We start from the raw sequence: 15,534 nt of genomic DNA on the forward strand, positions 1-15,534 counted from the left end.
TGTAATGCCGGTAATGGCCACTCGGGCTATATAAGCCTGTATAGTGTTTTGTATCTTTTAGTTCACCTCCAGACTTTGTCTAGTAAACACCTGTAAACCAACTCCTGCATTCCGTGTCTTCATTAACACACGGATACAACAGTCAGCTGCAAGCAGGTGCATGCAAAACGTGTACAGAGACAGCAACACCAAAAGAGATACTATGACAGGTCAGCTAGACTACTGCCGCCGCTGCACAATGGAGAATCTGTCAGAATCCAGGAGCATGACTACTGGAAGCCAGCAGTCGTCATCCAGCCAGCTGACACTGAGCGATCGTATCACGTCCGCACCCCAGAAGGACAGGTGTACCGCCGCAATCGCAGGCACCTCCTGAACACCAAGGAACAACACCGTCATTCCGACGAGAGGATCAGTTCAACAGAGTGTAATGAACAGAGCAATACACAAAACACATCATACTTACCTGAACTTGAATTGTTGACCGATTCAGGAGCATGCTCAGTTTCATACCACACAAGGTCAGGACGAGAGGTCAAGCCTAGAGTTATCCTTCACTTGTGAACTGTCAAAAGGGTGTAGGCGGATCGCTGCCCTAAACAAAACCTGTACATCGTTATTGAAATGTTGCGATGTTTTCAGTGTTAGTTAAATGCTGAGTTTACTTATATGTTTGTGCTACTGAGAACATTATGTAGAAGAAAGGTTTAAAAGTAATGCAAAACATTTTTCTTTTAAAAGGGGGTGTAACATTTGCATATTGAATTATCATTGGCCAGCAGGCATCTGTAAGGAATACCTATTATATTCACATGTGATCACATGCTGAGTTGTCATTGGCCTGCAGGCATCTGTAAGGACTACTGTTGTTTTGAAGACCCAGGCTAGGGGTCCTAATGCCAGGCTTTCCCCATGGTGCTGCTATGAGTAAGATCACAGACCTAATGCTTAATAAAAGAGTTAAACTGTAATACTCCGTTGTCCTGCAATTTATTATTTTATACAAGGTGTGTAAAACAAGACAGTCTCGGAGAGAAAATGATATAATGCATCACGGCAGTCACAAAATGTGTCATTGGTGAATCTGACCTAGGCAGTCTCAGTGCTGTGGGCTGTGTGAAAGCTGGACTGAAGAGATTTGAATAGCAATTAATGGGAGATTGGAATACAGCTGGATGGCAATGACATGTTTGAACACCTGGGGAGGGAAGGGAGATTGGAGCTAGGATGGTAGTTGGAGAGGATGGAGGGATCAAAGATGGGTCATGTGAAGATGGGATAATGATAGCAGTTTTGAGGGGCAGAGGAAAGCGCCTGAAGAAATGGTGCCATTGCCAACATCATGCTGGATTGGGAGGCATTACAGCATACTGTCTACCATATGTTGTCTTAAACAGAACAACCAGAGATTTTTGGTGGTATTATGAATTCTTCTCATTGTATAATCTCTTGGTTCAGAAAACTTAGAACTGAAAAATGTTTTTCATTTAATAATTTAATTTAAAAAAAAATTTTTGTCGAAGCTTATTGCAGATTACAATACAAACAAGCATCCCCCAAGTACGTAACACTATGAAACAGGCATGCGTACAAAATGCCATCTTTCGACCATACTCTTTTTATATCGCTATCAAAGACAGTTTGGGTCAATTCTAGAATGGAACAAATCTACAACTATTCAATAATAATAATATAGAAGGCAACAGAATAGTCTAGCGTGAAATTATTTCTGAACCTGGTGTGAAATGATACCACTATAACCTAAGAGGACCACACAGTTTGAAATATGATAGACGAGTGCAACTTCCATGTACATTTCATCCTAGAATTCCCCAATATAAACGATACAGCTGCTACATCCTGCCTTAAGTCCAGAGTGAAAAGCATAGGTAAGCAACTCGTTCAGGCAAACAGTTAAGCAAACAGGACTGCTCTCAGGTCAAAATAGACATGTCCTATGCCTAGAAGAGGAACACTTGCTTCTGAAAAGAATCTCAAATAGTAATGTGACTGGGAACTGACCCTCTTCCAATCATTCCCCCCTCCGTGAAAAAAAAACCTAGGTCTATAACAAATTGATTTAAGTGTCAGCCACTGTGCTTTGAAATTGCACAGCTCACAATGCATTGAAATTGGCATTGTGATTGCTACACTATTGATACTTTTAGATAAAATAATTTTAAACAGAGACTGCGCTTGACAAACCTTCCAGCAAGGGGGACAGAGCACAATCTTGTAGATATTGAATGAAAATATGTCCTGTTAATTTGCAGAATTTATTCAATTTTAATATTGGTAAAGGATTTTCTCAAATCACCTGAAATCACTAAGCAGAATTAGGGCACCTTTCAAAAGAACTGGGATTTAAGATTTTAGTCAGTAATTTTTGTCGGTGAACTTCACAATATGCTAGTATAATTCATCCACATTATACAGTCTTAGTTTAGTACTTGCCCTTTAGGAGAACAATACTTGCCCTTTAGGAGAACAATAATGAGAAGCTAAGATGATAATTTTGAAAATAGAAACAAAATTCCAAATCCTGCATTTTTTTTTTGGGGGGGGGGGGGGGGGGGGGCGGTGGGGGGGCTCAGCCAAATGTCTGAAATAGTCAGAAATCCACCACCATGTTTAAAAGTCTCTGAACCAAGTAGAATTTCTATTTGGTCAGTATGGGGACCACCACTATGGGGATACACCCTGTCCGGATACCTTTGGCATCGATTAGTAGTGCAAAGGCTTTGAGACGCCCATGTGCACAGTACTCCAGGGAACTGTTATCAATTGACTAGCCAACCTGACTTCCTAAATGGAACTTGGAGGAATAGATCCACAACTGGGAGCTAGGATTTTTCAGCTATGGCCACGGAGCCTGCCAGCATGATATATCAGTAAACTTTTCACTGTTTGTCCAGTCAGGACCATTCTACCTATTATGATACTGGCTTACAAGGTTCTCTGGAGCAGAGTTGAGAATGCCAGCTTCTCCCCCTGCCCCAGTGACAGGTCTACCCTTTCAGGTTCCACCAGTGAGCCAAACTGGCTGGTCAATAATCTGTATTACAGACTTGCTTGGCTCAGGTATTAGATTACCAGTCTAACACAAATGGTTGAATTAGTTCCAAATTTCCATTGCCAGGCTTATCGCTTTGGCGCCACCTCAAGCCTAAAGAAATCCCATTTACCACCTGCCCCCCCCCAAAAGGGATAGTCACTCCAAATCCTGTTTTTTTGCCTGAAAATGAGTAAATCTGCTAAGCTCCCAGTGGGTTTACAAAATAATTTGATGATCATTCACTAAGGTTCCTACTCAATAATAAAACAGGCAGGACTGAAGGAAATTCCTTCTTCTGTAGGAAGTATTATCCCTTTTTACACCCAAGTAATCTTGGTTGTGTAGCTAATCCTTCAGTACCTCAAAAAATGGGCTCCATTTATGCATTTGGGTAAAATCGTGCCCAACTGTCCAATCCAATGGTGATGGTATAATACGCCTCCCAATAAATTGTATTATAAAGTAAGTCTTTAACCATGTTCACCAGCAGTGAGTCTCATCATCATCACAGGCAAACCTGGATCAGGAATAATCTTTTCTTTCTTCCACCATGGATAAATTACAACAATCAGTATGTTGATTGATATAATGTCAAACGTAAACATTTTGGAGCACTCCTTCAGAGAACCCAGATGACGTATGTAATGGTTCAAGAGGTGTCAGGCCATCATTCCCTAATGTTCAATAGCAACTTCAGCAAATGAGCCTCAATAACCTGTTGAACTAAAAGAAGAAAATCCCCGAATTAGAAAATGCTACAATTCCCATTTCTAGATACACAGAAGTGAAACACTGGTTTAGTGAACAAGAATGAATGAATAAGCAGGGGCAGAAGACTTTGAACTGCGATGTAATTAAGTCTACTTAACAATGCTTGCCAGCAAGAAAGGAATGAAGCAAAACAACAAAGCACATTAGAGTAATAATTAGGAAGATAAAATGCCTTTTGTTGATGATACTAGCAAAATAGTTAGTGCAAGTAGTAAAATGGCAAATCAACTTTGCTGCTAAAATCACTCAAAGGATCAATGTTGCATCCTGCAGGTTTATAAGTGAACTAAATGGCTCAAAGACATTTCTACATTAAATAACTTAGTTCAGGTTATTTTTTTCCTGAAAAAGATTTTGAAAATACTAAATAAATTGTCCCTGAAATTCTTGGCAGGCTGCTATGTTATTGGAAATGTGATTGTGCAGGATTTCACCCATTGGTCTACCCTGGCATTTGACTCTGTCCCAAAAACTGGAGGTGGAGTCATCATTAGTATAAAGCAGGTGGGCAGTGCACCCATGACATTTATGGTGGTTACTGGGTGGCCACCTTGAGGACCAGGAATTTCTGAGGGGCATCTTGCCACTCCATCGGGTGGGGGAGGGGGGGGGGGGGGAGGGGGAGGGGGAGGAATTCTAGTTGGAGAGTGTTTTTTAAAAAAAAAATCCATCTTGCAGTTGCTGCTTGTCCAGCCATGAGATTGAGTGCCACATGGAAATTGACTTTCAAACAACTGCTGGGCCCCACCACCAGCAGGATTTAGTTCTGGCATGTACTGTATGCCTGCTTCATACAGGCATAGAGTGCTTTAGGGGTAACGGAGGAATTTCAGATGCTTAACATCACCCCACCAGTGCTGCCTCTTCTCGTGTGACCACCATGGAACGTGACAGAAATGCACAGAAACCCAGTGAAATTGGGTTCTGTAATACTAAAACACACGGCCAAATTAAAGTAACTTTTGGACTAGCACTTTTAATTTTATTTGTTAATGGAATTATTTTTCAACTCTGTTGGTGTGCTCCATTAAGAAACTTAAAAAAATACTCTGCTGTCGATCCAATTTTGACTGAATGTCTCAACAGACCACCTAGCAGTTTATTCCACTACAATATCAAAGTCTGCACACTAATCACAGCAGCGAACAGCAGTATTTCTTGTACTGTATCATACAAGAGTAGCCCTACCTGCAAGTAGGACATGTGTAACGTAGACTAAAAATGTTTGAGCCGATGATACGGTGGCATGGAGTGCTAGCTCACTAACAGTTAGAGGGGTCAAGGGCACAGATTCGAGTCCTGTTCAACTTAGTTCCTGTGTTGAGTCATGTCGTATGGGGAGGTGTCAAATAAAGGCTGTGGCATCTCTATGGCATGGGAGAGAAATTGGGAGGGGAAAAATAAAATAGTCCCTTAGTGTCAGCTGCAGCTGACCACAAGGCACTGGCCCGGGAACATCATGTGTGCCGGTCTTGTTGGATACAAAAGGTGTCAAGCCATGTAGACGAAGGAGGGAAAAAAAGTTGATTTACATAATAAAAATCAAACTTAGTAATTACCATTCTTGAAACCCAACCCTACAGCCATATCCATAGCATTGAATCCTGAATCTGTTTCTACAGTTGGATCAGCGCCATATTCTGTAAAAAGAGCGAGAACTTGTCAAATCAAACAATAATTAAAGAACTTAATTCATGAGATGTTGTCGCATTTTCAGACCGTGATAACTCAATTGCTTGAATAGTTTTTAATCTACATGATGCATTATATAGAGGGCAACAGATGGGTATCAGCAGGAACAAAGTTCCAGTGGTTTGCTCATCAACTGAAACTGGAGTCTGAACCACTACCTGTAACTCTCTGCCAAGCATCCAGTGTTCTTGTATTAGATATACTAGATATTCTGGCTGCAGGACAGGGGTGGCGTGTTTGAGCAGTGAGGCTGAGGTTAGGCATTGTTTGAAAGCAGCAAATCCCTGGTATTGACAGAAGTCATCAAATCCTGACACAGTGTGGTGCTAAATTTCCTTGAAACTGATCAGTACTATCATGTGTGCAGTGACCCCACCCCTGATTATTCAGAGCAAGGAAAAGTACAGTGAGTATCCAGCTGAATCAGTGTAGGAAATACAATGCAATGAATCCTTAAGTGTGCACTTCATGAACTGAGGGAAAACTTGGCAAGTCACTGACTCAAGCTTTAGTGATGAACATTTTATATAATAATCATAAGTGGCAGCAATCATGAGTGGACTATTGCATTTGGTATAGTATTTAAACGCTTTGGCAGATATTTGTGCAGACAAAGCAATCCAACTGTAGAGGCACTTTGCTTTGATGCAGACAATGCGTGATATGGACCAGAAATAAAAGGGTACTTTGTACAGCCACAGCCAAGCTGGGATACACTCTGTGCCGTGTGTAAAATTCTAATTTGCACCTCAGTCCTTCTTTTGCTAATATTCTTTGCTTATGTTTGCTCTCTAAATGTACAACTACAGACACAGGATTGATTGCTGGTATTGCCATATGACCTAAAGAGAATAGCCTACTTTTCGTCTGTATTTTTGTCCAGCTCAGGACATTTAGTGTGATGGTTCACTGCAGATAATTTGGACTCCTGAGAAACCTAAAAACCCCCCACAAAACCCTGGACATGCTGGATTAAATAACAGAGGCCTAGAAATTGAATAAGGCCCGAAAATGGGTGCGGGCAGCGCTATGTGCCCACGCCCAAAGTGGTGAAGGCAGTACGCAAGTGAGTGGTAGCCTTTGAGGTTACGGGAACATCGCAGGCTTGGTATATGGCGCCCACAAAGCCACGTGTGTGCAGTTAATGGCGTCTTGCACCATGGGGAAGCCAGATATCCTGGCAAAGCCACATTGTCTTCTCTCTGAACAGAGAAGCAGGAGGACCACGAAGTCCCTTCTCCTGGAGTACAGAGCCTCTGTGACCTCCCAGATGCACTGATAAACGGTGAACTGGGAGATGTTAGCTATGTTGCCTGCTCCAGACTGGAAAGATCCAGTGGTGAAAAAATTGAGGGCCACGGTGACCTCGAGGGCCATTGGGAGAGCTGTCGTTGCCCTGCCCGGAGGCTGCAGGTCTGGTTGGAGGAGGTGGCAGAGTTCTGTGACCAACTCTTAGGTGAAGCGGAGCCTCCAAATACACTGCTCCTTTCTTAAGTGCAGATGGGAAAAGTGCTCCCTGAAGACCCTTGGTGGGCAAGGCCTCCAGCCGAGAGCCCTTCTGCCCCTGCTCCCTCTGCGAGCATCTTGTCCTCTTCTTCGCTACCTCCTCCCATCTCCCTGTCATACTCGAGCACGAGGGGGACTGCAAGTAGAGGCCCCACGACTGCGGTGTGAGCAGAACCCTTTAAATGAGAAACAAGGCGTTCTCCACTTGCAGCAACACTCCCCGTCACCTCAGAAACTTTAAACAACTCTAGAAAGCTCCAAACAGTTTCACAAACTTCCACAGAGCCAGTTGAAATGAAAAAACATGCCAGCTCCAAGTTGTTGTTGATTCCTTTAAATAGCGCTGCTGGGGGATCTTTCCTACTGCTGAGCATATGGTCAGCTGGTCATGATTAGGAGAGGGCATTAAATGGAGCGGTGATGTCCAAAGTGGCAGATCGTGTGTCAAATCAGCATTGTACACTCATTGACGACACGATCTGCCTCATCGAAGTATCTGTAGCGAGCGCAAGCAATGGCAGCACTACTGACCTGCCCAAAATGGCTGCCGCCACAGGACTCGCCAGAAGTGGGCGGAAGCAAGGTGGCCGTCATTTTTTCTTCTAAACCGGCCTTAACGGCCGGTGCTAAAGGCTCCAATTTCGCAGCCAGAATGTTTGAAATTCCAGTGTCTGTTTAATCTAAACTTCTACCTTTAGAAAAGCTGGAGATTTTGTCTCAAGCTTTAACGATGTGAGGTCCGATGCAAGGGGAATGAACCTTTACTTGGGGAGAAAAAACTGGCACAGTGACGCATGTCCTGGGATTTTAAACAATGTGTGAGGAAACCACATACAACACTACCTATCTGCAAAGTCATGGCAACATTAAAATATAACTAGTCAGCAGATGCTTACCCTAGAATAAATCAAGTTAGATTATACTGATATGGTGATTGGAGGATAAGGAATAAACCAGAACTCTTATTTATCTATCTTAATTTAAAAAAAGATATAATTACCTTTCTTCAGCTTTTTTCACTGTTATAGCTGCCATTAGGTACAATTTATTTTATTGTTGCTGTCATGAGGTAACATGGGATCTCAGAGTATCTCAATGACTGAAATTAACATAGAACTTCAAAATATCAGATTCTTATAGATGGCAAACTACAAAGCAATCTGCCATCTTGCCTATACTAAGCTCGCCGTCATCGGAAAGTATGTACTGGGATAAGGATCGGTTTCATTAATAAAAGGCCTGTAGTTTCTTAAAATTGATTATAGGAAAACCTTTGGAGCATTTATTTCTGTGGGTTGGCATCAAAGTAACAGAACTTTGGACATGACTAAAATACTGGAAAATTCCTGTCCAAGACAGTATAAAATCTACTGGGGGTAATTCTGTCATTGTGTACTCCCAGGGGCTACAACATTGTTGCCTTAATTCTCCAACTTGCACTCCGAGTGAGCATGGGTCCTTGCTGGGAGTACAGATTTGCAAAGTTATCTAGTGAGTTAGTCATCCTAGCAAAGTAAAATAAGAATTGGTGAAGGTTTTGATGTTGTACTTACTGTGGAGCTAAACTTGAAATGGTCACAGTCATGTCTGTCAAATCTGTCATGAGGTATAATGGGATCTCAGAGTTTGATAGTAACTGCTTTCTGCCCCACTGGTTTTGAGTAAGCGGGTGCGGGCATAAACTTGTGTTTTAGTGAACATGGCAATGCTGCCCAAGTCTCCAAAATAAAAACATTTATGATCAAACGTTTAAAAAAAACTTGCAGCATTGTGTAGTTTGAACAGTCGAAGCCTGTGTTTCATATAGGAGTCTTAAAAATCTCAGTCAAAATGACAGAGTTTAAAACCGCATTACTAGATGTTGCATTAGCTCACCCAACAGAGTCTCCACACATTTCACGTGATTTCCATGCACAGCATAAAGCAAAGGAGTTCCCCCATTCTGCAACAGAAACAGAGCAGTAAAATGATTGTACTAAATATTTCACCTAAATTCAAAAACCAAAAAAAAAAAAAAAAAAACACACTAATGTACTGGATAATTTCTCACAAATGGAACATGAGAGTTTCAATGCTTAGTATTAAGTGACCATGAAGCTGTCTGATTGTTGTTAAAACCTAACTGCTTCAACTAATGTCCTTTAGGAAAGGAAACCTGCTGTTCTTACTTGGTCTGGCCAATATATAAACTCCAGTCCCACATGAACATGGTTTACTCTTAACTGCCCTCTGAAAGTGGCCTAGCATGCCACTCATTTGATGCAATGCAGTGGTTCAAGAAGGCCCACCACCACCACCTTCTCAGGGCAACTAGGAATGGGAAATAAATGCAGACCTTGCCAGGGTAACACCCAATTCCAGAGAATAAAAAAAAAAAAAAAAATTAAGCGCTTTTGGACGTCCTGAGGTTGTGAAAGATGCTATATAAATGCAGATTCTTTCTACTTCCACTCCAAATCAGGAATTGGTCACTAAACAACTGACGAGCATGGTTTGAGCCCCTCCCGAAGTGAACAGCAGTTTCAGGTGCATAATGGTGAGTAGCACAACTCATCATAAAACAGGTGAACTCTTCGTCACCATCCTCCTCACCATAGTGTGGACACATAACATACCCCATTACATGATGATTCCACCAGTTGGGGAATGCAGATCTTCAGCAGTAGCTGCTCGCCTCCCTGTAACTCAAATCATGGTAGGCACCAAACCCTGGATATGTGACTACGTGTTCTCCTGCTATCGTCTTCCAGCAGCTGTCTCATGATTTTTACATGTAATTGCAATGATACGTCAACTTGCTTGAATTTCATACAGTTTAAATTATAAAATGACAATGATTACAATTGCTATTTAAAATTGCAAAGCTTCTATCGTAGCAATTCAGTACTGCCAACCTCACCGCATCATAAATCAGGAGACAAACTCTTAAAAATCATTTGGTATAGAAATCATGAGTTGCTATTTTTTCCCCCAAACATAAACCAATATAGATTGCCAGTTGGTTTATAAACCTCATTAATGGCTTTATTCCCCTTTCCTTCAACCACCTATCGTTAAATGTTGCATTCCACAGCCTCACAATCCTTTGTGTAAACTTTGTGTCCCCTTGTTCTACAACACCACCGCTCTCCCCACGCCCCCACCAAACACTGAAAACCTATTCTTTCTACCTACTCTGTCCCAACTCTTCATTATTTTAAAACATCTTATCAAATTAAATTTAATCTTCTCTGTTCTAACAAAAATAGTCCTATTTTTTCAAAGCCTTTGTTCATATTAGTGAAGATAAATTTATTTGTACAGAGGGCTGTTGGAACATGAAATGCTTTGCCACAGAGTGGTTTGAGGCAGAGAACACAGCATCTTTTAAAAGAAAAATTGTACAAATATTTAAAGCAAATGATGATACAGGGCAGAGAGAGAGTGGAGCAGGGGGATTCATTTTTGGATTGCTCTGGCAAGGAGCTGGCTCATCCATGATGGGCTTGAATAGACTCCTTCTGTGCTGTCAGCTTCTATGGTGACAATGACAGAAATGCTGACCTCGGTCATAGATTAAAGCTAATAATCTGAGGGCCTGGTAGTTACTGAACACTGACAGGAATCAGAACAAGGGTCTCACTCTAAGCCTCAGCCAATCATTCTGAACCACCTGCTGACCGACTGGCTGCATGTTTCCAGTTACTGAGCTCTTACCTAACTCGTGTTAACCCAAATGACCAAGGAACGACTGTAGTGCCCAGCAATTGGGACACCAGGTAACGCAGCAACAGCACTACTGTACCTGCACATGCAGTCCCGGGCGGTACTCACAGGATACCCGAGCACGATGTGCAGACGAAGCTGCTGACGATGATGTTGGTGTAGGTTGGGCCGCGCTGCTTGCATTCGAAGCACTACCGGTTGTGAGGTCGCGTGTCCAGTCCCCGCACCTGCGTCAGGTGCTTCTCCTCCTGCTTGCAGCGGCCCGTGGTTGATATGCCGGGGGGAGGGGGAGAAAGCCCGGGGGGGGGGGGGGGGGGAAAGGAGACCAGGCAGCAGATGGCGGCTTTGATAATGCTTCACGCATGCGCAAATTGCGTAGTTTTTTCCCCTGCGCATGCTTAAACTCGCATAAATTATTTTTCACGCATGCGTATATTGGTGTATTTTTGTCCCTCCGAAAAAACCGCCCAAGATTTAAACGTTCCATCATGAGGTCACGAGTGATGCTTTATTTAACTCCGAAATCGCGTGTCTCGATGGAATCGCGAGAGTTGGCAATACAGGTAATTTCTGTTTGGGTGTGTGGCGGAGCCACCAGGGCATTCAGGACAATTGTTTATAATTCCTTTAACAGCAATGTAATGCAACCGGGGGCTGCACCTTTAATGTATCTGTTAACTGTACTACGGCTTCTTTCCTTTACTCCGCGTGATGACGTCATGCCGCCTGTCATGTGATCCCCCAACGGCGTGAAGAACGTGATGACGTCATGACGTCCTGCTCGGAACCTTCTAGCAGTTCTAGAGAGGCTTTCAACCAGACCAGACCTATTTGCATTGTATCCAGCAGTTTACTATTTAACTTCATTTGTTCATTAAATTATATTGTTTTTGATTCTCAGCATCTATCTCAATTCTTCAGCTAGGAACCTCCGTTCCTACATTGGTGACCCCAATTTCTTCGAACAATTTTCGTTGAAGTTACATCATGGACACGAACGCCGTCACCCTCAAACTGCCGCAATTTTGGGAGCAACAACCAGCCGCGTGGTTTTTCCAGGCGGAAGCCCAATTTGCAATCTGGGGAGTAGTAGCGGATTCGACCCATTATTATTACGTGGTCTCCGCCCTCGGCAGCGCCACGGCCTTGCGGGTCGTCGGCCTCCTCAGGAGTCCTCCGGACGATGGCAAGTACGAAGCTTTAAAAACACGGGTTACGGCCAACCACTCAGAGTTCCTGGCGATTTTCTTCCTCCTCACACGGAACCCTGGTCCGCAGCTCAGCAGCTCGTCAGCCACCAAGAGACGGCTAAGAATTTCATCCCAGTGCCTACGTCTCATCACGACCTGCAGCGCTCCCATGTCCCGTTGGAGCTTAAGAGCGCCAAATAAGTTTTCATTCGTCAAGATGCTCAGAGACCCGCTCAAACAGCCTTACACTGGTCCGTTCCGCGTCATCTCGTCAGGTGACAAGTCTTTCACAGTCGACGTCGGCAGTAAGCCTGACCACATCTCCATCGACCGGTTAAAACCGGCTCATCTGGATCTGAGCGAGCCAGTCGTCACCGCTCAACCGCCTCGTCGTGGGCGTCCACCGTCGGTCCAGTACAGCCACAGTCAGCCGCTGGGTCGCCCGTACCCGCCTCATCGGGTCAACCACAGCCAGCCACCACTTCTCCTACGCTTGCGGCACCATCCCAACCACGGCAAACTGCCAGTTCGTCTTCTAGCGCTCCGTTCCAGTTGCCAGAGTATCGCAGTCGGTCGGACAGACTCGTCAGACCCCCTTCTCGTCTTACCTTTTCTGTTAAAGACAATTCTGGGGGGGGCGTATGTGGCGGAGCCACCAGGAGATTCAGGACAATTGTTTATAATTCCTTTAACAGCAATGTAGTGCAACCGGGGGCTGCACCTTTAATGTATCCGTTAACTGTACTATGGCTTCTTTCCTTTACTCCGCGTGATGACGTCATGCCGCCCGTCACGTGATCCCCCAACGGCAGGAAGAATGTGAGGACGTCATGACGTCAGTGCTCGGAACCTTCTAGCAATTCTGGAGAGGCTTTCAACCAGACCAGACCTATTTGCATTGTATCCAGCAGTTTACTGTTTAACTTCGTTTGTTCATTAAATTTTATTGTTTTTGATTCTCTGCGTCGATCTCAATTCTTCAGCTAGGAACCTCCGTTCCTACAGGTGCATAGTTTCCAGTTATTACATAACAGCTATTAAACGCTTGGGACACCAGTACCGAGAAATCTTTGTGTGGCAACCCCTCAGATGACCATAATTAATAAATTATGCATTACTTAGATATCATATACCATCATCTTGCATTCAATTTTGGAGTTAAGAGATACAATAAGATATTTCAAACAATTTGGGTGCATTAAACAAAAGAATTACAATAATACAATTACAGTATATTTTGAGATAATCTAGGCAGAAATCATAGATATAGCTACTACATCAAGTCCACTATCCCATAAATCAGCAGCATTTAAAGAGAGATAATCTCACCATTTAAAAAAGAAAATTCTGATTTATTTAAATCTTTTTCTATGAATATTTGGGTTTGATTAATGAACACACTGAATCAACAAATCCTTAAGTGGTATTAAACTTGGCAATGTGGGAAAACTTAATTAGTATACATATATCTGAAATGGAAAACTGCTGAAACACATGGAGGTTAATGACCACCCCTACTGATATTACTACAGCTACCTCAGGCTGTCAAGCTCAGTAACTGCTTCTAAATTTCTCAATTATGTCATCAGAACATATGGCTTGAATGAACAAAGAGAGAAACTAAATGAGTGTATTTGACAAATGACAATAAATTCAACACAAATTGCTCCCAGCTGAAGGTTTTACATTCCACTTAATTTGCTCTTTTAATTTTGCTTAAAATATTATTTCTATGAAAAAACAAAAATATTGGGCAATATGTTGTCGATGTTACTTACCCAGTCGTACTCATTCACATCACACCCATAGTCGAGCAGCATGTTTACAATATTTGAGTAGCCTTTACTGCTGGCCAGTGACAGTGCACTCTCCCTCCCATTTGCTAAAAGATGAGGATCACCTCCCTTTCAAAAAGAAACACACAAGCTGCAGTTTCATTTCCAAAGTACGCAAAGTAAAAACCTGCACCTGATGCCTTGTGGCAAAATAACACACGGTATTCATTTTATAATGAGGATTAAATTATAAACTAATTAGTTAGAAATCAAATTATTTACAATATGTAAAAAAAGTTTTGTATAGATCACAATTTCACGATGCATCTATTTTAGTAGAGTGGGAAAACTAAGATTGTCATATTCAAAGGGATATGCAACGTGACATCAAGAAACGGCTGAGTTCACAGGACAGAGGAAAGGCTATGGGGCCCAACAACATCCTGGCTGTAGTGCTGAAGACCTGTGCTCCAGAACTAGCTGACCCTCTAGCTAAGCTGTTCCACTACAGCTGGAACACTGGCATCTACCAGACAATGTGTAAAATTGCTCAGGTGTGTCTTGTTAACAAAAAGCAGGACAAATCCAACCCAGCCAATTATCGCCCCATCAACCTACTCCCAGTCGTCAGCAAAGTGATGGAGTCGTCAACAGTGCTAGCAAGTGGCATTTACTCACTAATAACCTATTCACTGATGCTCAGTTTGGGTTCCACCAGGACCACTCAGCTCCAGACCTCATTATAGCCTTGGTCCAAACAGACACAAAAGCTGAATTCCAAAGGCGAGGCGAGAGTGACTGCCCTTGACATCAAGTAATCATTCAATCTAGTGTGACACCAAGGAGCCCTATTAAAACTGAAGTCAATGGGGATCAGGGGCTGGGGAACTGTCCAGTGGCTGGAGTCATACCTGGCACAAAGGAGGATGGTTGTGGTTGTTGGAGGCCAATCATATCAGCCCACAATGGACATCTCTGCAGGATTTCCTCAAGGTGCTTCATTAATGACCTGCCCTCCATCATAAGGTGGTTGATCAGCACCCCATCCACTAGCTTAAATAGCCACTCCCTCTACCACCGGTGTACCATGGTTGCAGTGTCTACTATCTACAGGATGCACTGTACCAAATCAGAACTCCATACCTAACAGCATTGTGAGAATTCCTTTACTACATGGACTGCAGTGGTTCAAGAAGGCCCACCACCACTTCAAGGGTAACTAGGGATGGGCAATAATGCCAGCCTGCCAGAGATGCCCACATCCCAAAGAATGATAAAAAGAAACAAGAACCTCCTTTGCACACCATCTTATTCCACATCACTAAATTTTGTTGAACTTTATTTGCGATCTACTCTTCCTTCTCACCGCCCAATTGAATATTTAGAAAATACTCAGTTGGGTCAAGATGGGGGAAAAAAAGAGACTTATTAACAACACAAATCCAGCTGCTCCCCAATGTCCTTGGAGGTAAAGATATCGCCCAGTATAGTTCAATTCCATATAGATCATTAACTTCCTAGCTGTGTTTGCTAATCTTAGTGGAGATGCAATTGTGGCACAATTAGCCTCTGTTGAGATAGGCTCAGATCCAACGCTTTCTCAGCTGTCTGAGGAGCGGATGGGGGGAAAAAAAAGTCTCTCACTTATCTTAAAAGGAGTGGGGTTGAATTACCTTCTGATACTCATTGTTTAAACTCACACCTAGAAGACTGCTAACAGCTATGAAATTGTACTTGAGTCAGCACCTCAAGGAGAGAACTGAAAAAAGCAAAAATAAACCCCAAATTTTAAAATGTTGTAGGGCAGCTGCACTGCGAGTCACAATGTTACATTGGTGCC

The 15,534-nt window shown here is 42.9% G+C and overlaps 1 protein-coding gene across 4 annotated transcripts in view; it reads right to left on the minus strand.

Moving 5' to 3' along the window:
• Positions 1-971: 971 nt before the first annotated feature.
• The window catches only part of ankra2 (ankyrin repeat, family A (RFXANK-like), 2), a 34,624-nt gene continuing 20,061 nt past the window's right edge, over positions 972-15,534 (minus strand). For all 4 annotated transcript variants that reach the window (XM_085990294.1, XM_085990303.1, XM_085990313.1 and 1 more), the window contains 4 exons: positions 13,698-13,823; positions 8,900-8,966; positions 5,386-5,466; positions 972-3,778 (listed from right to left, as the gene is read on the minus strand). In XM_085990294.1, coding sequence (XP_085846420.1) covers positions 3,723-3,778; positions 5,386-5,466; positions 8,900-8,966; positions 13,698-13,823 — 330 coding nt within the window. In that variant the 3' untranslated portion in view covers positions 972-3,722. The remainder of the gene's footprint in view (positions 3,779-5,385; positions 5,467-8,899; positions 8,967-13,697; positions 13,824-15,534) is intronic.

The sequence above is a fragment of the Somniosus microcephalus genome, chromosome 1, assembly GCF_052327205.1.
Source record: "Somniosus microcephalus isolate GS21.2 chromosome 1, FLI_Smic_1.0, whole genome shotgun sequence".
Lineage (NCBI taxonomy): Eukaryota > Metazoa > Chordata > Chondrichthyes > Squaliformes > Somniosidae > Somniosus > Somniosus microcephalus.